Source organism: Polyodon spathula, chromosome 12 (assembly GCF_017654505.1).
Source record: "Polyodon spathula isolate WHYD16114869_AA chromosome 12, ASM1765450v1, whole genome shotgun sequence".
NCBI classification, from domain to species: domain Eukaryota; kingdom Metazoa; phylum Chordata; class Actinopteri; order Acipenseriformes; family Polyodontidae; genus Polyodon; species Polyodon spathula.
Genome location: NC_054545.1, coordinates 24,622,183 through 24,647,138, shown reverse-complemented (window position 1 = coordinate 24,647,138; position 24,956 = coordinate 24,622,183). Strand labels below are relative to the sequence as shown.

The 24,956-nt window shown below is 36.3% G+C and overlaps 1 protein-coding gene and 2 pseudogenes across 1 annotated transcript in view; all 3 read left to right on the top strand.

Annotated features, from left to right (window-relative positions):
* LOC121325035 (protein Wnt-8a-like) overlaps nt 1-324 on the top strand; it is a 2,543-nt gene extending 2,219 nt beyond the window's left edge. The window contains exon 6 of the mRNA XM_041267334.1: nt 1-324. This exon is cut by the window's left edge and continues 138 nt beyond it. Coding sequence (XP_041123268.1) covers nt 1-324 — 324 coding nt within the window.
* A 2,998-nt stretch (nt 325-3,322) lies between these two features.
* On the top strand, nt 3,323-5,925 carry LOC121325041 (annotated as a pseudogene).
* A 1,810-nt stretch (nt 5,926-7,735) lies between these two features.
* Nucleotides 7,736-10,162, top strand: LOC121324364 (annotated as a pseudogene).
* Nucleotides 10,163-24,956: the final 14,794 nt, after the last annotated feature.

Below are 24,956 nucleotides of genomic sequence, written 5' to 3'. Positions count from 1 at the left end.
AAGCTGGAAATGGACAAGAGAAGAATGCGCGCAGGGAACAGCGCCGACAATAGAGGGGCGATCGCTGACGCATTCAGCACCATAGCGCGGACAGAGCTCATCTATTTTGAGGAGTCCCCGGATTATTGCATAAAGAATGTCAGCCTCGGGCTCTATGGCACTGAGGGTAGGGAGTGTCTACAAAGTTCCAGGAACTTGTCCCAGTGGGAAAGACGAAGCTGCAGGAGGCTGTGTCACGAATGTGGACATAAAGTGGAAGAGAGAAGAACTGAAATCATCAGCAGCTGCAACTGCAAATTCCATTGGTGCTGCACTGTGAAATAATGCAAGCAATGCAAGCAGCATGTCTCCAAACACTTTTGCTCGAAGAAAGAGAGAAGTAGCGCTCAGCTTAACAACACTAAACGCAGAAACCGTAACCACAAGAGATGAGAAACGAGTCACAAACATTTAATACTATTCATGTAAAACGTAATTAATATTATTGTAAAGGGTTATTTATAATTCACGCTATCGACAGATGGTTTGTGAAGCGGTAAAGAATAATGTAAATAGATTTTGACACTGATTTGTAGGTGTTTTTCAATCACATTATTTTCAACGCACTTTTGGATTTGCAATTGTAAATTTCACGTAGTTGATGGAGTTTTTGTTGTTGTGTATTTTAATATTTGCAGGTCCACAGTGTTCTTCATATTAAAGTATCTTCACGAATTCACATAGTTTCACAATGCTTGTCTTTTCTTTTTTTTTTTTTTTTTTTTTTTTTTTTGGGGGGGGGGGGGGTTCTTCTGAAAGCATGGTGTAGGGGGGTGGGGGTGGGGGGTGGTTGTCTGAAAGCTAAACAGTTGGGCAATTTTAAAAGTTTTAAAAGAGCGAACTGAAAGATTAGTGTATACTAGTGTTGTTTGTTGTAACCCGACAACTTCATATTGAAATATTTTTAAAAATTTTGAAAAACCAAAAACACGTATTAATAAATTAAGTCTATATCCATACACTCAGTAATAGACGTATTATTATTATTATTATTATTATTATTATTATTATTATTATTATTATTATTATTGTTGTTGTTGTTGTTAAATGATAATAATACTAATTCCCCCTGATTAAATTGATGTTTGTCTTTTTTAATTCATAAATGAAGTTTTGAAAGATGCCAAAAAAACGTTTTACTTCACAGTTTCTACGGTTGTTTGCAAAATGATTTTTTTCGTAAAAATATAAAGAATAAGCATAATATATACTATAATAATAATAATATAATAATAATAAATAATAAATAATAATAATAATAATAATAATAATAATAATAAACATCCTTAGAGCTCTGGGAATAGGGTCCATTGCAGGTGATATCTGGAAATATTCTTCTTTACCTGCAAGGCATGCACGCGTTCTCTTGTTACAGGTAAGAATGCACAGCACATATCCACAAATATCCTACGTTCAAGTGACGTTCAAGAGAGTTTGGTGCGGGTGAACACACTGCTTGCACTTTAATTCTGATCAATTATGCACAGTACCTTTTAATATTCCAATGAAACAAGTCTATTTGTGATGATAAACACATGCACGCATCACTCCAGCGCATGCAGATAGGGCAATGCATACTCTTAAAAAGTGTCATAACTGAGATCCTGTCATGGAGGCCTATAAACTGGTTGCACATAAACCTAGATAAAACCGAGATTGTGTTAATTGGCTTTAAACTTAGAATGCTTCAGTCTGTCCAGATCGCAGCTCACGCTTGTTTTTCTCAACGCTCAGGTGCTCAGGTATTTACATTGGTTACCAATTAACGAATTGTTTTTAAAGTTTCCTTAATGCCTTATAAGGTCCATCCTATCTCCAAGAACTGCTAACTCAGTATATTCCTACTCGTTCTTTGAGACAAGAAAATGCAGAACTCTAGTTGTTCCAAAAACTCTCTTGTTTTGTTTTTAACTTTATACAGCCCTCTGGCTGTAGAATAAATATTTGTAAATAAGAAAAAATCGCCTCCCAAGCCACAAGACTCAAATAAGTCTCTTCAGTTTTGTGGTGTTCAACAAAAGATAGGTATGTGGGAATCGAAGTGGATTGGCGAAGCAATGCTTTTGTGTATTTTAAAAAGGGTGAAGTGGTGACAGAGTGAACATTTCTTGGAGTCTTATTGAAAACCATGTTTTTAGGTTGCATATTCCAAGGTTGCAGTTGTAAAATGATGCTGAATTTATTTATTTAATGATTTAAATTTTAAAACAAACCACACGTGTACGCTTATTTTTAAAAGCTAAATATAAGATTTTCAAATCTTTTCTATAAAATTATTCCACTCTTTCCCTTCTATTTTTGGTTTTGTTTTGTTTTTCGACATCAAGGAGCATCCATACTAAACCACGTGTGTAATAATGTTTATATATCTATATATATATAATATATATATAATATATTTGTATATATTATATATATATATATATATATATATATATATATATATATTCACATATAATTTGAGAATGTATTTATTTGCGTCAATAACATAGATTACAATAGTATTCTAGGGAACATACAATTGTTATCAAAGAATGTAAGCAGAATTTATGAAGGGTTAAACCAAATTACATACATACAATCCTAGATTATCCTTCATAGAAAAAGCAATTCAAGCGACATATAAACAGCTAATTGTCACAATGAAATGTAGATTTTATTCAACGTTAGTTTTTTCAATTGTGTAAAGATAACAATGCATGACAAATACGTCACCCACTTTTTACATGATCGATGATACTCTGACCAATTAACTTAATGTAATTAAATGTGTCAATTGTTATTAATGTGTCAATTGTTGTACGTAAAACATAACCCCGCTTCGAACTGTTAAGTGGCGGCTGTGCTTTGAAGTGTATTAGGCGTTCCCGTTGCTAAACTCGCCGCCCGTCAACCAATGATCTCGCTCTGGCCATTTTACAACAAAAGGAGAGGTTTTCTGTCACTCAGTATGTGAATCATATAAATATCCGAAAAGCCTTGTCACAGTCACATTTCTCTCGTCTCTCTCCCTCTCTCTCTTAGTATTTGATACTAATCTGCCCAGGGGTTAAGGGATAAAGGAAGAACAGAACGCTTAACTGCCATGGTTTTTTTCCAACTTTTCACTCCACTGTTCGTCTATGTTTACTGCAACGTCTTCTCAGCATCAGCCTGGTAAGAAAATCTGCTCGAGCAGTACATTTACAACATTCTTTACACGAAACCAAAACCGTACGAAGTGTTTGGAAAATGTGTATTCTGTTGATTTTTAACACTGTTTCTCCTACTTTTATTCAGGTCTGTAAACAACTTCCTTATGACTGGACCAAAGGTAATTATTATTTTATTTTATTTATTTTATTATTTGTTATTGCTATGTATCGATACAAGTTTGCTTAGTATTGCGCGGTGTAAACCCCGAGCATTACAACACAGATCCACCACAAAGGAAGGGAGTATGCAACTAAAACAAGTCCTTAGACTATTTTTAGTGCAACTTCAGTATTGCGAAAATAAATATGCCACTGTTGACTACGTCTTACCCTTTACCAGAAACACAGGTTTATATATTGTGCAAATATTAACGATTATTTCGTGTAAAATATGTAAATGACATGCGAACTGCTAGCTTTCTGCATAGCAAGGACTATGCGTAATCATGCAGATATCTTATGTGTCGCTCCGTTCATGAGTCGTTCGAGGCACACTTATGATCAGTAGTGTGCAGGTGGGTGCGCAGAGTGGCGCTCAAAGTATATCTTGTGTTTTTATTCATGACATTTAAGAAACACAGTGACATTTTAATCCACATGTTCAAACATTGTATGTAAAAGTATTTCACGTAGGTCACTGCATTAGGTATACATTTATTTTACTTGTTATTGCATGTACGTCGTTAATAATAATAATAATAATAATAATAATAATAATAATAAGAAGAAGAAGAAGAAGAAGAAGAAGAAGAAGAAGAAGAAGAAGAAGAAGAAGAAGAAGAAGAAGAAGAATCATCTTTATTTTTATATAGCGCAAGAGAACTTATAATGGGACCAGTGTATCACGCAAGCGCGTCAAAGAATGCAGAACTTGACTATGCACTGTTATAGTCGACGTCTAGAACTATGTTGTTGCAGCCGAGTCATTTACAACAAGTTCTCGACCGAAAGAGTCGGCCAAGCGATAAAGGAGGTTAATGACTGTGGACTTGTCAGGGTCTGGGATTTGCACCGGGTACCGGCTGGTTAAAATCCCGTTTCTTTAGCCACTGAACCACACAGCCTCCTAATAAAAAATACGCTTTATTATTAAATGTGTCCCTCCGTTCACGTATCCTTCCAGGCGTTCCTGACTTACTCCAGCAGTGTGCAGGTGGGTGCTCAGAGTGGCATTGCGGAATGTAAACACCAGTTTGGTTGGGATCGGTGGAACTGTCCGGAAAGTGCTCTCCAGCTGTCCACTCAAAAAGGACTGAGAAGCGGTAAGTGTTCTGTTTTCACGTGTAGCATCATTCTATGTCTTGCACTGTTGGTTACTGTTCTATACGCTGTATCGCTGGAATCTGAATGCATTTCCTTTTGAATTCCAGCTACAAGAGAAACCTCCTTTGTCCACGCCATCAGTTCCGCTGGTGTGATGTACACTTTAACTAGAAACTGCAGTATGGGGGATTTGGATAACTGTGGATGCGACGATTCTAGAAATGGAAAAATCGGTAAGTTGCGATGCAAATTCTCAAATCGCCCGGATTCTGTACATTTTTCAATGTCCTCAAATGTCTATTTGAGCTAGTTGCCCAGTTACTACTGAGGCAGCAAGTGATTATTCTAAAAACAGTAAATCGGTGATACACGACTTCATTGTGCATCAAGGTCACTCCAACTTTTTTACTGTGACACACCACTATCAAACACTACATATATATGATATTATATATATATTATATATTAATATTTTATATAATATATATATATATTATATATATATATATTATATATATTCTATATATATATATATAAACAATTGATTTAAATAGAACAAAAAGAGGAATATAAAAGACTTCCGACATATGTAAATTTAGGCCATCTCAACCTAAGGTTCGGATTTGGGGCTATTGCTGCAGCGATAACCTCTACTTAGAAACGAATTCGTTATACATATGTAGATTGAACCTCTGACCTGTTCTCCAGCTCGAGCGCGCTTTAAACCAAACTACACAAACGAGGCAGGCAGAATGGTAAGAATTTTTTTGTTTGTTTGTTTGTTTGTTTTTTGTAAAACTAAAATCTATTCACTAAATTAACTTGTTTCAAACGAGGTTAAACTATTCAAGTAAATCCTTTATTTTGTGTTTCAGGCTGTAAAGGCGACTATGAAGAGAATATGCAAGTGTCATGGGATGTCAGAGAGCTGCAGCATTCAAACCTGCTGGCTCCAGTTGTCTGAGTTCAGAGAAATCGGGAACTACCTGAAATTGAAACATGACCATGCTCAGAAACTGGAAATGGACAAGAGGAGAATGCGCGCAGGGAACAGCGCCGACAACAGAGGGGTGATCGCTGAAGCTTTCAGCACCACTGCGCGGACAGAGCTCATCTACTTGGAGGACTCTCCTGATTATTGCGTTAAGAATGCCAGCCTTGGGTTTTTAGGCACCGAGGGCAGGGAGTGTCTACAAAATGGCGACAATCTTTCCCAGTGGGAAAAAAGAAGCTGCAGGAGGCTGTGCCACGAATGTGGACTTAAAGTGGAAGAGAGAAGAACTGAAATCATCAGCAGCTGCAACTGCAAATTCCAGTGGTGCTGCACTGTGAACTGCGAGCAGTGCACACAGGTTGTCACCAAGCATTACTGCTCGAGGAGAGAGAGAAGCAATTCCCACAACAAGCGCAGACGTCACCACTAGAGATGAAAACGGAACACGATTTTATTTTCAAAGTTATTTAATAAAACGTATATATTATGATTTTTTGAATGTGTGATACACGATACTTGTCATCACTTTATTTATGTGGGATATTTCCCCTCTCTGTGAAAGTTGTTAATAAATTGTTAATATGTTTCTAAACTGATTGTAGGGTAGTTTTACCATCTTTTTTCTATGCACTTTAGAATTGATGCACCTTGTTGCACATTATTATTATTATTGTTGTTCAGTTACAGAACGTGGAAAGTTTATCCTGTTTATAAATGAAGTATTTCCCGTGCATTGTTTTTCTTTCTTTTTTTCTTTTTTTCTTTTGTTTTTATGAACGCAGGATTCTAGGAGACTACTGGGAGGAAATCTAATGTTTGAAACATACAGACTCAAGAAGACCCGTCCTCTTTGACTGTTGGACCTCGTTAAATAACAATAATAGACTTTGTTAAGCGAGTACCTTCACCAAGATAAACGTGTGTCCAGCTAAAATATATTCTCGTTAAAATGAAATATTCCACATTACCGAACTCATCTTTAAAAACAATAAGTAAAAACCATAGACCACATGTAAAATAAGTTGGAACCGACCCTGCACATATGTTTATTTGAATTGCTTGTGAATATACTTTAGACGTACAAAAGACTTATCAAAATAAATATTGCCCTGTGAAATATATAAACAGTAAAATGTGCTTCGAATCTTTACCATACAATGTACGCTGCAATCTTAAATACTTGATTAGTAATTTTACAGTGTAGAAGACAAATATAACAGTACACATGTAAATTCAATATTGTACGTTCGTATTTAGATAACCGCTGATCAGTTTACACATTACCTGTAGAGTTTTCACACTGCTTTTCTAATTCAAGATGCGTATTGCACAATGGGGTGTACATATGATATCTATTATGCTAAATTTGGAGCTAGCAATAAACACTACGATGTGTGTTGTAGCTCTGAAATAAACACCTTATTATTAACAGTGTTGTAATGACATTGTTAAAAGGAGAATCGTTGAGAAAATGAGACCAGCAAGTCTATTGGCAAATGTTACATTGCTTACATGTTTTTGTTTCCAAAGCTTAAGTTATTTAAATATACCATATGGATTTCGCAAATTGAACTCATTAAATGTAATGAAGTAGTCACATCGATCATTCATTAGGTACATACACCCCTGCTGTATCCCTCATATATATATATATATATATATATATATAATATAGTATATATATATATATATATATATATATATATATATATATATATATTATATATATATATATATCAGTATCAGATCTGTCAGATTAAACCTAAACAGGTCGATGAAAGAGCCATTAGTGTAGATTCCATTCATTGATATATTTTAAACTGAATTAAGATACATCGGACGGGATACAGGGCAGAAAAAGACTGTTCACTAAACATTTAGGGCCCTAGTCTAAATTAGTTTTTATAAACCCTTCTACCAACGCTTAAACAAAGTCAGAATTCGTTAAGTTTAATATAATTAAAAATATCGAATGTGATTTTTGTGTTTTTTAGCGTCATGATAGTTGTTAAGCTACCTCTAAGGTGAATGTGCTTTGAAGTGCAGCAGGCGTTTCCTTTGTTTTCTCTCCGTCATGCAATGCTCTTGCATCCTCGTTTCCCAGAGGAAGGGAAGGTATTCCCTCATCCCAAATGTCGATCATATAAATTCCCGAGAAAGACTTCTCACAGTCAGTACTTTAGTACGTGGTTCTGATTAACCCCGGCGATTACAGGATCACGGGAAAGCAGAAGGGTTTGTAAGCATGGTCCCCTTCCAACTTTTCACTTCAGTGGTGCTTTGTGTTCACTGTAGGATCTTCTCAGTAGCTGCATGGTATGCATTTCAGTGGGATTAACAATTCAGCTGCAAAATTAAAAGAGCTACTAAAACGTGAGTTGTGTTTGCCAACAATGTTTATAAGTCTTTTTTGTTTCTTTTTTTGTGTGTGTTTAGGTCTTTGAACAACTTCATTATGACTGGACCAAAGGTATATTTTATGTTCTTAATTATTGATGGCATTTAAGAAACACAGTGACATTTCAATTCAAATTTTTAAACGCGTTGTGTACAAGGACGGTGATTATGTGCTAAACGTGTGGCCCCGTTCTTGTGTCCTTCCAGGCGTTCCTGACTTACTCCAGCAGTGTGCAGGTGGGTGTGCGCAGAGTGGCATTGCGGAATGTAAACACCAGTTTGCTTGGGATCGGTGGAACTGTCCGGAGAGTGCTCTCCAGCTGTCCATTCATAACGGACTAAGAAGTAGTGGGTATTTTTTCGTAGGTGTTATCAATGGATCCACGGTTTTTAAGTGTTAATGCGTTTAAACTGCACTATATTTCTTTAGCTGTTAAACCGATTTGGATATTTGTAGCTCTACATTGTGTACGTGTAAGTCTCGTTTTAATTTCTGCAACGCACTTTGTTTCCTCTCTTTTATACAAATAGATGCACAATGGACTGCTTCCTGAAAGTCCTGCAGTTGCTTTCTATATGCGTAGTCTGAAGGATGATAATAATAATAATAATAATAATAATAATAATAATAATAATAATAATAATAATAATAATAATAATAATATAATGTGGTTCTTTTTTATTAGCAAAAAAAAAAAAAAAAAAAAATGGCAGATATAAGCCACCGTAACCTTTTCACTGGTCTATATTTTGGATAACGTTTGTTTAGGTGAAATCAGTTCTGATCCACTGTTCCTTTGCTCCAGGGCCACGTACTGCACTGAAGATTCTTAATAGAACCTTATTAAGAGGGCGCTTTTGAATTCCAGCTACAAAAGAAACCACCTTCGTCCACGCTCCCAGTTCCGCTGGTGTGATGTCTTTAACTAGAAACTGCAGTGTATGGGGGATTTGGAAAACTGTGTGGCTGTGGTGATGCAAGAAATGGACACATCGGTAAGTCCATACATTATCTTTCCGATCCGCGTACCCAGTTTAAACACATGAAACAAGGATAACATCTGTAAACCAATGGACGCGACGACGTGAATGTGAATAATTATATTTCGGATACAGTCCAAACTTATTTACAAACTTATTGAATGCTGCTGCTTTATTTTGTTTTGGGAGGTCGAAGCTGGATTTTGGGAGGCTATAGTGATAATGTGAAGTTTGGAGAACGCATTTCAAAAGAATTTGTAGATGCTTTGGAGGCGGGTATATATGTAAGAGCCGCTATGAAATTACACAACAAGGAAGCTAGCAGAATAATAACCTTTTATTCATCACTGTCAAATTCAGATGCTCTGTTCATAGAGCGTTTTGTTACCTCTGAACTTACACTTCAAATGTTTGTAATGTAGGCCTATGCGTGACTAGCAGAATTGTAGGTCAAAACTGCAGAGGATCATAGGATAGGTCTGAAATACAGTAAAATAGCACTGCACATATATGAATATTTTAATAATATGAATATCTATTTGATAGTATAAAAACTACAAGGAAACATTACTCTTGTGTCTTTAATTGGTCAACTTCTATGGTATTGGGTTGAACAGACAGCATCTCTTATGATGTCAGCCAAATTAACTGCTTACTCTCTGCTTACTAATAAGGCTGTGTGGTCCAGCGGTTATAGGAAATGTCTTGTAACTAGGAGGTCAGCGATTCGTACTCACTGACCCATTGTGTGACCCTGAACTAGTAACTTAACCGTCTTTCTTTCCGGTGAGACGTTATTATAACTGACTCTGCAGCAGATGCATATCACATACCCTAGTCTCCATAAATTGCCTTTCATAAAGGCGTCTGCTAAATAATTGTAATAAAACTATACAATTTATTAAACGGTATTTCGTTTTCGGTTTCAGGCTGTAAAAGCAACAATGAAGAGATCCTGCAAGTGTCACGGAGTGTCTGAAATTAAAGCACGGCCAGGCTCTGAAACTGGAAATGGCCAAGAGAAGAATGCACGCAGGGAACAGCGCCGACAACAGAGGGGCGATCGCTTTCAGCACCATAGCGCGGACAGAGCTCATCTATTTTGAGGAATCCCCGGATTATATGCATTAAGAATGTCAGCCTTGAGCGCTAAACCACTGAGGGTAGGGAGTGTCTACAAAGTTCCAAGAACTTATCCCAGTGGAAAAGACGAAGCTGCAGGATCCTGTGCTACAAATGTGGACATAAAGTGGAAGACAGACGTTACATGGCTTTTCACGCTATTTATGTGTGATTCTATTTTGCATCTTTCTGTGAAAGAGTTTAATGCGATTACATTTTTTTTACACTAATGGTAGGTTTTTTTTACCAAGTTATTGGTCTTATTTACGCACTTTTAGGATTTGTTTGTATTTGCACAAACACAATTAGACCGTGTTACAGAATCTTCACAAAGTTTCGACCAGTTTTGGAAACTGAAACAATTCTTTGCTGTAGAGTAATGTTTTGTTACACGGACTTAATATTAATTACTTATTTTAAATAGACATTGACGTTTGTTGTTGTTGATGTTTTTGAATAATACATTGGTTTTATATATTAAAAAGTTGATGAAAATGTACGTAAAAAGCTTGTTCTCATTTATTGTATTTTCCTCCCAAGCCATCCTATTTTTTACACTAATGTGCAGTACTGTAGTTTATTTATTTATTTATTTATTTTCTTAAAAATGTGTTGTACAAAGTGGGGACGTCTCCACTACGTAGTTTTTTCAGGAGTTAACATCCCCCCCCCCCCCCCCCCCCCCCCCACACATACACCCCCCCCCCCCCCCCCCCCCCCCCCCCCCCCCCCCCACACACCACACCACACACACCACACACACACACACACACACACCCACACCACACAATTTAATTTGTGTATACAAGACAAAAAAACCGTTCCATCGCAAGATTAGAGTCTTCAAATGTTTTGACTACAATACAGTTATGTTTGTTTCCCACAAAAAAAGGGGTGACTTCCATCCACATGGGGGGGGGCGCCCCCCCCCCCCCCCCAGAAAAAAAAAAAAAAAAAAAAAAAAAACGTGATTTAGCTCGGCTTTGAAGTGTTCGCTAAGATGTTGTTTCATTATTCTAAGGGCGTCAGGCCTTTGAACCTGGATCAATGGAAACGTGTCAATAGCTATGTCCACGTATGGTATGTTAAACTGGTAACCCGCTGCTCCTTCACTATGAATCGTATGCCCAAACAAGTAACTGTGAATAACAACATAACATGAGATGTTTGCATATTCGCCCTTGCATGGATCTACACAGTAAACGTTCTGCATAACCTGTACTAAAGGGAGTCAACTGAAACTTTAATTTTAGAACGCCCTGGTAGTTCTGCAGGAACTTTTATTGCAATGCATTACACACAACTACAAAAATGTAGCGCAATGCCTATTGGCGTGCATTACAGTACCCAGCGTTAAACAGCATTACGTCATCAAGAAATACCTCTTGGAATTGTACTTGCTTGACATTGTTTCAAATAGTAGTATATTACTGCTCACACACAGACACACTGAAGATACTCAGCTACATTTGTCTTTAAAGCCAGGAAATACTTCTGCTGGAGTGTTATTAACTGCTTTCCTTGCTGGCACCAATTGTTGAATGTCTCAGAACGTTCTAATGTTGAAATCTGATTAAATATAGGTCATGCTAGTGGACTCAAGATTACTTGAGATAGACATTAGCAGTCTCCCGTCAGAACTAGAATTAGAATGAGAAATGTGGGGCTCATCTTTGACTCTGATTTATTATTCGAGACTCATATTAGGAAAATTAATAAAGTATCCTTTTTATCATTTGAGAAATAATGTTAATCTTAGACCTATTATTCTGTATCAGAAGCTGAAAGACTAATGTTTGCCTTTGTTAAATCTAGAATTGATTTATCTAATACACTTGTCTCTAGTATCACAAAATGTGTGCTTACAGCTCATTCAAAACACTGCCACTAGAATTCTGACTAAAACTCGAAAAAGTGAAACATATTATATATATATATATATATATATATATATATATATATATATATATATATATATATATATATATATATATATATATATATATATATATATATATGTGTGTGTGTGTGTGTGTGTGTGTGTGTGTGTGTGTGTGTGTGTGTGTATGTGTTTGTTTGTGTGAAGTGCTTTGGGATCCTTCTGATGAAAGGTGCTATAGAAATCTGAATTGTTGTTCTTGTTATTCATCTAGATTCTGATAATAAGGATTCTTTATTGAACTTAACTGAAACAAACTGACAGTTCCAATGAACCACCCTAAGCAATCATGAGACATACTTTACACTCAGAGAACCTCTCAAATATACTGGTCCAGAAGCAAATGCACATGGTACTGAAAACGTAAACTAGATTGCACACAATCGATAATACCCAAGACAAAGTTAATTAATACCCAAGACAAAGTTAATTAATACCCAACACAAAGTTAATTAATACCCGACACAAAGTTAATTAATACCCAACATAAAGGTCATTAAAACAGCTTTTCTGCAGTAATGAGTCCAACCTAAAAGCATTACCAAGCCTGTCCATAACTATGGCAGTTCAAGTGTGTAATGTGAGGTTGCCTGTGCATTATTTATATTTTTTTTGTTTGTTTTTTTAAATCAGTTTTATATGTAATAAACTCTTCCTAGTAAACTGAATGCATACAAACCCTCTATTTCTCTAAATAGGCTTTTAAAGTCATTGAAGTTTTGTGTACATGGCCCTACATGTCAATGGTGATCTGGGGTGCGATCACCATTGCCTCTTCAACTGGGCGACATTCCATAACAATATATATTATTTATCTGCAGTGTGTTTCCCAAAAGGCAGCAGCGCGTGAATGTATTCTGTGATCTGTTGGTGTACACATGATGTAACTTGAATGTAGTTGTTTTGCTTTGTTAAAACTACACATAATATCTGCATGTAACTGAATGGTCAGCTAGCAGTGAATGGTCTTCCAGACCAGTGCTTCTGAGGTTTATAATGAAAAATAACACATAGAATAATTAGGGGTTAAAAAACCTGTCTATTTGAAGAGGTATTTTTACTGGTTCATGTATACCACACTAATGAGAATACAAAACAGATGAGGGATAACAGATGAATGAGAGACAGTACCCCCTAATAACAGACATCTGGTACTATAGCAGTCATAACAAGCTCATTCATTTCAATCATTAACAACAGCAATTGCAACTACTTGGAATGTATATACTATGGACCCTCTTAGCTAACCTTAGCTATTTATCTCCTTAATGCAATATTTCCAAAACTACAAGTCAATCTTTCAAAAAGCTGTTCAATTAGAAACACTGGTACTTTGCCCAGCTGCTGTCCTCAATTACAACTGAAAAATCATAAAACGTTTTAGGATGCACAGGGTTGTAGCCCATTCCATACCCTCATTTGTGGAATTAAATGAGATAACAGCTGTAGAGTCAGAAGTCTGCTTCCAGCTTCCGATGCAAACAGATCAAGCTAATTCATGACCGAAATCCTGCTCTTTTTCTTTCTGAAAAGCACTTAACAGACTGATACACCACGACACAATGGAATGTTTGTCTTTTCAATCCATCACTGTCCTGAGAGCAATCCAATGGACTGCAATAATATTCACATTCCTTCTACCCCCTGTTGTTTTAACCAATTGCAAACCCACTATGTCATTCAGGAGTGACAGATGTTCAGACACATACCACTGAAGAATTAAAACTTTATCACAGGACAGCTCTACTTGAATACTCATTTAAAGATTTAAAGAAGTCACAGACCTATTATTTAATTAGTCCAGTGAAACAAGGGCCACTGTTTGACATCTGTCCCTACAGAGGGTATAGAAAGGGATAATTTCAAAAGTGTTATTTTACAGGTACATATATACATTTATTGTTTAAGCAGGTACATTCGTAAATCGAAGTTAACATTTAAATCTAAATATAATAGGAGTTGATCATTCTTCATGGATCTGAAAACAAATTGACAGGCACATATTTTTGTATTTTGTATGCCCCTTATTCAAGTTATACAATGGATAAATGATAGAACATTCCATAATGTGGGGACAGAGTTACAAAAAGCTTTGCCAGCTACTGATTTAAGGCTGACAGAAGAAACTGTCAACACACTAGAAGATAGAAAGAGCCTAAATTCATAGTGTTTATAACTCACAGGTGTCAAATCATTAACAACCTTGTATGTCAGAACCTTCAAATCAATTACGTCTTACTAGCACCCAGAGTAATGAAGCAAGCACAATATGTTGTGTCGGTTTGGCGCTTAAGTAATTTGTCTTCTTGAGTTTCTTGTAAGTTGTAGACTACAATTTTGATTGAGCACTTTGAAGTTATGGATATTTTGGATCTTGTCAATAAACAGACTGCAGAAGTAGCTACAGGGGTCTCCAGAGCAATTAAAAATGTAAGTGTGACATACATACAGACAGGAGGTCAGTCAAGCAGCCACCAGATCAAGACACACACAATGACCTGTGCTAACAAGTTTCGTCATAATGGGATAACTGCTTCTCCAGATTTTGTAGCATTAAAATGTTACATGCATGCATATGTCAGCCTCTGCTACATACCCCAGCCGGGACAGACATCCCCAGCAGGGTACAATAATAATAATAATAATAATAATAATAATAATAATAATAATAATAATAATAATAATAATAATAATAATGGCATAAAATATATTTGCTTTTAAGCCTTCATACATTATTCTATATTCAATAAATTGTGCTGAATAAGTTCCTTTGTGACTGATCACAGTTGCTTAAGACTTTACTGAGCCAGTTTCATGAGAATTCTCTACATAAATGTAAAACTCTGAAGTGTGATTTGGACGGACACCTGTATCTATCCTTTAACAAGCTCATCTAGAACAGGACTGTAGAAACCACTATGTATTGAATAGCACCATGTAGGCACAATTCTCACCATGCTTATAATAACTAGAAATACTAGGAACAGAGTTTTAGAGAAAAACAAAACTAAATGTATAGCCATTTCCACAAAAGGCTTTATCCACAGATACATTTTAGGTGCTGGTTTTGATAGAAGACCAATTTCTAAATAAGCAATTTTCAAATATTCTGAAGATACCCCTTATGACAAATTCTTTCTTATTTTTTCAAGTGGCTTATTTTGTAATTTTAAATGTATGAAGGCACACTTAAGGGGTTCTATATAAAATAATGTATTAATTTAATTCATAGTCCTATATCACAGGCCCTAATGTACATATTGAGTTTTTCCATTGTTCTTTTTTTTTTTTTGAGAAAGGATAATAATTTGTATAGGTTACCAAACGTGTGAGAAAAACATATTTTCAAATAACGACATTTGTTATATTTATAAACAAAAATCCACTGAAGGGAAATAGCAGTAAATGTAGCCTGCAATCTCTGCCACCAGCATTGCAATCTGCTCAAACTCTGAGTGTACCTTTTCATTGTGACTGCAGGGCGCTAATGAATATATACCCTGCTGGCTCCTATAAAGGACTCCTGCCCCTGAAATGCAATGTTTTTAATCAATCATAACATACAAGAACAGGTAACTCCATTCTCCTTCATGACAAAGCACACTTTCCATATGCATTGTAACTAACTGGTCACACTGCAAGACATTCAGGTCACTTCTTTGACCAAAGTTCAACTTCAGCTGTTGTCTGTGTTACCAAACAAAATACCTATTTCGTTTTGATTGTGAACCCCCTTTCTTTAACATGACAAAGATCAGGGACTTTCATCAGGGATTACTGGAATGGTGTTAACATGCACAATCCCACTGATACAAAACAACATTTTATTCATACTTCGCCTGGTCAAACTGTTTTTTTTTTTTTAACTGTATTAATGTATCCCTCTGTATTTATGTGTTACATTTTATTTGGCATACCCTTTTTCAGAAGCAGAATTCTAAAAAGGTTTAGGGAACAAACTATTTTTAGCCTTGTGGAAAGAAGGATGGGGAGGGAAAAAATCTTAACAAACAAGTTGTCAAAGTGAACCCTAACCAATACATTAAAGACAGCCCAGAAACCAGGACAAGAGGACACGCTAAAAAGAAGTTGGTTACAGACTTTGCACAGAGGGTAGGAGACACTATACAGAGTGTGGTCAGGGTATGGAATGGGTTACATAGCCACGTTGTTGATCCTGAATTATAGGGCACCTTTAAAATCCCAAAGTTAGGGGATCAGTAAGCTACTGGAAACCGGTTAGAAACTGATGGGTCGAATGGCATCCTCTCGTGATTGGGAAACGTGTGTACAAAAACAGAAACAGTCAGGTAACAACATCTGCAACAATGACATTGGCAGGTTTTCTCCTTGCAGAAAAATGGGGACAAACTTAAAGGCGAACATTAGGAATACTGAAAGTCTGCTGGTGCCAGTTAGCAGATCTGCATTCAATTGCCTTCATTTCAAAACATTCTATGAACCTCTTGGAAACAAGATCTCAAAGTGCATTTAGTTTCCCCTTTCAAATGAAGATCAACTCATGTCATGTCTGTGTAAACTCTAAACTAGTTGGGAAGAATAGAGCAATGAAATTGATACAATATAGGCAAGCCTTGTTAACACCCATTAAAGTGCAATCTAATCAAGTTAGGTCAGTTGCTTAACCACTTCAGGTATTTTTTTATCATATTGGGATAGCCACATTAAAACAATCTCCTCCTTCTGTTAGATACAGGAGGCCAGTAATCCAGCCCCAATATATGGCTAATCTGCTTGAGGTATATGTTGGATACACAACACGTATCTGGAATATAGTAAATATATTTTAACAAAGAGAAGTAAAAAAAAAAAAGTCTGCTTAATTACTTAAAGCCCTTTCGTCCTAAATTGAAAACTAAACTGGCATCTTATCCTCCTCTGATTATGTTATTTTGATGTCTTCCTGCTAATGTTTTTATTTACACATGTGAGTGGAGGTCTAATAGAGTCATGTATTGAGGAGAGACCTGAGTATACCACGTTAGCTCTGTATATAGAACTCTTTGGGTTCCACTGGTTACTGGCATGATGAAAATCAAAACCTCTTTGCTTGGTGATGCTGTACCTCTAATAAACGTTCACCACAGTAAAGTGCAAAAGGTACGTCAGTATGGGTGGCGTGGGACATGCATATGCATGTGTGACTGCCTCCGCTATAAAAGCATGGTGAAAGCATGGTAAAGCACAAGGAGCATTGTAACACCCAGAGAGGTATGGTAAAGTATATTTAAAAACATGCTAAAGCATAGTTACTGTACCTATGCTAAATGCATAACCATGGAAAGCACATGATAGCTGCAAAAATGACCATGCAAACTGACCTTGTTAATCTTTTATAAAGGACATTGCAGTGATGTGCTGTAGTGCCATTAAATAACATGTGTATACAATAACATGGCTTTATCAGTCCTATGATTTTCATTGACTCCATGCTTTATTGGTTGTATCTGATTGCTGTATGGAAACACACTTATCTTGATTACAGCACTGTTACCAAGGATGTAGTCATAAAATCTTAACTCTCTTCCCCACAAACGCCAAATACATTCTGAAGCTGGAGAGATAGAAAGTGGTGTTTATTACTAAGACAGTAAAGATTTTACTTGCTTCTAGTCTGTTCTACTCATCCTCAACTGACCAGAGTTCAGTTGGTGTATTCTGTCTACCCCCCAGTACCCATTGTAAGCACACTTGGGGTAAGTTACAGAATAATTGAAATGCATTTATTGTGAGAGCCACACCAGATAGCAGCTTCTCTTTATCTCACTAATCAGCAGAGTTTGCGAACAAATCACTGCCTGACTCTGCACTGGCAGTTGGTGCCATTTAAAGTGTAGTTCTGCTCACCAGATCACCCACAGTTTTATACAGACAGGGTGACCTGGAGACAGACTGATAGTGGGGAAGGCTGCATGCTCGCTGGAACTCAAGACTTCCTGTAGTTTGTAATGACAAATGTAACACTATTAAGGCATGTGACACAGAGTATTACACATTATCTTGCATCTCAGTGTAGATTTCACAGAGATGGGTTTTTTGCCACATAAGTGTTATGGTCTTTAAATTCCACCCTCTTGGAGTAAAGATGCTTTCCATGCATGTCTTTATTACCCTTGTTGTGAAAGTAATGCCACAGAAGATGCTTTTAATGTGGCTTTTCTAACACCCACCAGCACTGCAAGGGGTTTCTAAGACTTCCAGAAAGAATTATGTTGTAAGAAGCGCTTATTAAAGGTTTCTTTTTCCAGTAGTTGATGAGAGTAGATTGAGTTCAAATGTTAAGCTACATTATTAGCAAGACACTGCTGAGAATAACAAACAGTGCATTTCAGTAGTTTATTTTAATGAAAGTGTACATTTAAGCTGGTGTCTTTTTCTGTGCACTTTGGGAGGACAAGAGGACTCCAAACCAGTTGAGTGGTTCTGTCAGCCAGTACCAGTGAAAACTGTTATACGTTAAAACCTCACAGATTCTCATGAATCTCTTCATGATTAACTTAAGGGTTGACTCACTTTGGCATGTGGATTTGGGACCAAAACATTTAAATATACATCAATTTTGATGTTACCACAGGACAGAATCAGCAACGGAAATATTATATTTTTCAGTTGCCTGCTTTGAATTAGAAAAGCTTTTCATACAAATCATTTCTTCTGCACACCAACTTCCACAAACAAAACCAGGATTCTTCCATTCCACGCTCGGTACTTACATCGGCACCAATATATTTTACTCAGGCTGCAGTTTTGCTTCTTGAACAAATGAATATGTTGTAAAAACAAGCCCCACACACACCCCTCCCCCAATCCCACCAGCTGCTCTCCAGTATATGCATTCTGTATAATATTACAGCTCATGCAATCACTATGCAACAGCAGAGTATATAGCTTTATAATCTACACTGTATAGCCTTGCAGAGAAACAGAACTCAATACTGCATGCCTGCTGGTTTCCAGTGAGGTAAAATCTATTATATACAAGCTGCTTTGCATTAAAAACAACTCAGTCAGTAATATTCACACCCTGTCACGGCTGCAAATTCAAAATGAGAAACGTTAAAAGAAACTTTAATTCAAAATGAGAAACACTGAAGAAACTTCAATTCAAAATGAGAAACCCTAAAAAAACTTCAATTGAAAATAAGAACCTTCAATTGACAATGAGAAACACTAAAAGAAACTTCAATTCAAAATGAGAAACCCTAAAAGTAACTACAATTCAAAATGAGAAATGTGAAAGGAAACTTCAATTCAATATGAGAAACCCTAAAGAAACTTCAATTCAAAATGAGAAACCCTAAAAAAACTTCAATTCAAAATGAGAAACACTAAAAGAAACTTCAATTCAAAATGAGAAATACTGAAGAAACTTCAATTCAAAATGAGAAACCCTAAAGAAACTTCAATTGAAAATAAGAAACTTCAATTGAAAATGAGAAACGTGAAAAGAAACTTCATTTCAAAATGAGAAACACTAAAAGAAACTTAAATTCAAAATGAGAAACGCTAAAAGAAACTTCAATTCAAACTGAGAAATAATAAAAGAAACTTCAATTTAAACTGAGAAACACTAAAGAAACCTCAATTCAAAAAAAGAAACCCTAAAGAAACTTCAATTCAAACTGAGAAACGCAAAAGAAACTTCAATTCAAAATGAGAAACACTAAAGAAACTTCAATTCAAAGTAAGAAATGCTAAAACAAACTTCAATTCAATGACACGGTTCGACTAGGAGGCTTTTTTACAGCACCCTATACCATATTCTATACATTATCCAAACCCAGGACTGCATTAGAACACTGGAGGTTTGTGGCTGACCACTGTGGTGTACTGTAGGTTTTAAAGCATTTCCATCAAGGCACCAAATAGAAAAATGTGACAGAGGAGTTTCTCATAATGTATTAGGAGAATATGGATCTGTCACTCAGGGAGGCTGGCTGGTGGGAGGCATGTATTGTTCTTCCCTGCAGAGGTACTCCTTCATGCAGAAACACCCAGTGATTGGGGGTTATTGGGCTGCAGACAGCATTCAGGACCGGCCCTCAGCTCCTGCAAAGAGCACCGCTGGGACTGATAGGGCATGAGACATCCACCCAGCAGAGGAATGAGTGATGGTGGTACTTCACTTATAACGCACATCACAACCAATTTATCTGGCCCAGCAGCAGGCCTGAAAGGAAGTGACTTCTCTTCTGATCTGTGAAATCAAGTCAACCTTCTATTGACGAGGTTTTGGGAAGAACAGAAATGTAGACCTCCAGGCTTTTGTTTATTGTAGTCATCTGGTACAGTCTAGGGAAATAGGCTTCAGTTTGTATCAGTCATGCAATCTAATAGCTGTGGTGGGTTTGTTGTAAATCTATATTATAAAAAAAAATACCATGCATCTCATAATTTAGTGTACCACTCAAGGTTACACCAGTTTAAAACATTTTAAAATGTAAAATTTCTACTACCCTTATAAAAAAAGCATAGCAAAGTGCAATAAAGCATAGTGAAAGCATGGTAAAGGATAAGTAAGCATTGTACTGTATAGAAAGGTATGGTTAAGCATATTATAAAACATGGTGCATGCACAGTAAACCAATGGGAAAACTGCAAAAAGAATGTGAAAATTTGACCCTGGTAAACCTTTGTAAGGGTAAAGTAATGTTTAAAAGCAAGGTTATTAAAGACTAATGATATAAATAATCTAAGTTTGAAGTATGAAAATAAAATTAGATAAAATTCTAAATCAGTCTACTAATTCTGACTACAAATGCAAACTTTCAAATTACTATCTCATTTGCAAACGATGGTCATAATCTGTTATTATTTGTGGAGATACCATTTAACCAAATGTTTTTTCAATGTTTTGTCACATGCATCCTTGAGGTGTCACCTGGGAGGTACAAGAGATGCATTGAGGCACAGTAACCAAACACATTTTAAAGAGACAAATGTAAGCATCCTCCATGTGTTACTCTGTCACCTCTAACAGGGCTGACTACATGCATAATTCAATTACAAGTGAAGTCACAAGGGTGCATCTACAGGACATTGAACCTATTAAGAGAGATTAGAAAGGGGCTGCTGAGCACGATGTCATAAGCACACACTTAACAAATACAACACAGCGACCCTCTGCTTTTCTCATATCACTCTATTACAAACAAATCGAAATTTTATATATATACACACACACACACACACACACACACACACACACACACACACACACACACACACATACACACACACACACACACACATATCAAATAGTGTAAGTACCAACCAGCCTCTCTTTGCATAAGTTACCAAAATAATCAGGAATCAATGCTGAAATTCCCTTTAATGAAAGCGTGGGTTAATACTTATGTGATCAATACTGTCTATGCACTGGTGGGAGGCAATGACAAGGGGACAATTAAAAGTCCTGCATACTACGTTATTAATACACAGTTAAGGGTTTCAGTCCCATTTTGTTCACATATAAATGTAATTCTGATATTAAAATGCTACCCATATCTTAAAAGCACTTCCTCTTAGTGTCAAGCCACAGTGAGCAGTAAGATAGCCTATTAATTACATGAATGGGGAAACTAAAAGAGATCAATTTCTCACACCTCTGTTGTCCCTATTGAATTAAGACGAAGGTACCATTCAGCAGCTCAGCATGGGGCCTATTTACTGATGACATTTACAAAACAAAGACAGTCGCAGTCACATTTCAGCTGTCCTGTTCAAACGGGCTCTTTCGCGATTTCAAAAATAAATAAATACCTGTGTTAGAAACACCCAGCAGTGTAAAACAAATGCAGTAACAAACATAAGCCTTGTATATACAGCAAGCGACAGATTGCAGCAAACATGCCTGCTTACAGATTCTAGAGGCGCATTCAACACTACATTTCATTGCATCACAATCAATATACACTGCCTATTTCAACGACTATTTGTTTATGCTTGGTTAAAAATGGTGTGGCTCAGGTCAACACTTGGTTATCTTGTTTGTTTCCACTGTTTTTATTTGTATAACTCAATATTAATGGACTTTTGAGTGATTACCTGCTTTTTTGCAAAGTAGTATTTATTGAGCTTTGAATTTGAAATACTTTAAATATTATGCTCTAATTTTAAAGAAATAAAGTAACATGTCTTTACAAATATTTTGGCTTGCTCAATGCATTCTCGCCTAAACCTTTGTTGAATTTGAATAGTTTCTTAGCATTTCTATATATCTTCTGACTAACTGCAAGTAAGAGTCTGCAAGTAAATCAGCAGTAGTGGAAGTCAACAGATGCAAGGAGAGCATTCAAGAATCGTATTCCAGTATGTTTAAAGCATGTATAAAGCATGTTTAAAGGCTGATGTGGTTATATAGGGTTTGGTATAAATGAAGATGTTCTCCACTGATTCTAACAAAAGTTTCAAAGAAAGATTACAAACGCTATAGAAACTGTAAATGATTAATAATAATAATAATAATAATAATAATAATAATAATAATAATAATAATAATAATAATAATAATAATAATTTATTTATTTGGCAGACACTTTTATCCAAGGCAACTTACAGGTGTTATGACAGTTGACAAGCTTAATGTAATACAGTATTGTTTAGCGTAAGTGCAAACAATACCACTGAACTACAATCTGCTATGATATTATGTTCTATACGACTGGTAGAAGTCCCTTTCAGGAGTGTTACAGCCCAGAGGGAAGATGTTTTGCATTGATCTCTGTCTCGTTCACGTCTCAGAGAAGTGTTTGAGAATCCTGCTTTTCACTGGATTATTATACAGTAGTGTGTGCATTTATTAGAACACCTCTCGGTGTCATTTATTGAGCTTTGCACTCACTCAATATATTCATTTACTACAGAAATTAGTTATTTATTTCTGCAAACTCAATCTCACATTATATGAATTCTAAACTAAAAGCACAGCTATGTCTAAAAGTGTCTTCAATGCTAATATTTAGTATGGTCACCTTTGGCATCAATAACAGCTTGGCATCTTTTTGGCATTGTGTCTGTGAACTTTCTCAGCATATCTGTTGTAAGCTTATTCAACTGAAGTTGTAGCCACAGACTTTCTTTTGTACAGCTGGCATTTCTGTCAAGCAATACAGAAGCAATGGAGTGTCCTAACACATTTGCACACGACTGTGTGTGTTTCTCCTAAACCCAAGATTGGAGTAACAAAAGGAGAAACAAATGGCATATTTCAGAAACCTGGGCAGTTAAAGAGACATACATTTGAGCTGCACACCTGAACAAGCAAAACACACAAGAGAAATACAATTGTGTATATTCCACAGTATAATGAAATCTATCTGAAGATGCTCACACTGCAGCTTTTTATCGTTCATCATAGCTGTTTAGCTCAAATCCAGTCTCTTATGTCTTGTTAGATCTATGCGTTATTTTGTTTCTCCTTTCGTTTCTCCAGTAGTGGTTTCATAAGACACACTTCAGACATGTACCAAATTCGCAAGAGAAGGATATCTATTAATCATGGCAATCATTCAACTACATAGGTTTCTTAAATCCTTCAACACAGCTTTTGCTTTACACTGCAAACCATCTCTGTTTTTAATATGGTTTTACGTCCATTTGAAATTTGGACTGAAACTGTGAGTTGTAAATAATCACAGGTCATAAAAGCTAAACAAGCATCATTAAGAAGAGCCGCTAGCGGGGTTGGCTCAGAATATCATTCTGTAATGAGTGCTTGATCAGGCTGCTGATAGAAAGCAAGTGTAATTAAAAGATGCATTGACACAGGTATGCTAAAGACACATGGGAGTTTTCTCACAGAGATGGGGCACAGTCTCCCTACAAACACCAAATGCATTCAAAGCAGGCTCAGTCCTTCAAGCTTTGTCACAGATGCCACCCAGCCAGATAAGGTTTATAACACCTCAACGTGTATCTTCATCAGCCCTGACAAGCCACACTGCGCCAGACACAGAAAATAATTTATTTGTAGTGGTTTATGAACAAAATAGTTTACAGGGGCTGAAACAGGCAGATCAGAGTGATCATTTCATTGTAACCTAGGATCCCACATGTTGGATTTGATTTGCCTGCCCCAATACAAATCCAATGGAAGAAAAAAAAGGTGCAATTATACTTCTATGTGTCACCATTTTCAAGTGGGTGTAAGAGAGGTAATGGCAGTTAGTTCATGAAATTCATGAATTGCAGCTTTAAACCACACTCAAATCCACAAAGACTAAAGTGATCAGACGTTTGAATCTACAGAATACTTTGACATTACACATTTTAACATAATACTTTACACAGCAAAGTTTGAACCACTATTTTGTAATTAGAAATATCAGCTGGCAATGTTGCTGTTAATACAACTTGAACTAATTGCAATTTAACCTTTCAACACTGCAAACCAATATGCAGGTCTACCTCCACTCAAAACTGCAGACCAGTAAAATAATACTTCAGCCTCTTAGTACTTAAAAAGTTTAATCGGTTTCAATACAATAAATACACCTTGTTTTTTTCGTGAATCTTTTCTTGGATGGACAACAGGAATCTAGAACAGCCGAACAAATACAGGTTAAAGTTTCAAACTTTATTTAATGAACGAAGAGAATCTTTAAGTAGCTTGTGAGCTTTGTGGGTGTGGTGCATCATTACAGAAACATCAACAACAAATGTTTATATTGGACAACCATCTGAAATTGGCCATCAAAATGAAATCACCCAATCTGTCAAATGCAGAAATCTTGTATTTGGGTTTATCTAAGCTTGTGCTCAACTTACTTGCATTGAAATTCTCTGTAGTTTGCAGATTTTTTTGTTTCCCAGAAAAGGCATACTGAAACCCAGAAACACCTAAGGGCATAACCATAATACCTGGGGAACTCTATGCAAAAATGATTTCCATTACATGAGAGTAGATGTTGAACTTCATGCTGATTTGAACTCGGCTCTCGCCAAGATAAGCACCAACTAAGACGTAGCTTTACAGTAAACTAATGTGATCCATCTGCATCTCCAT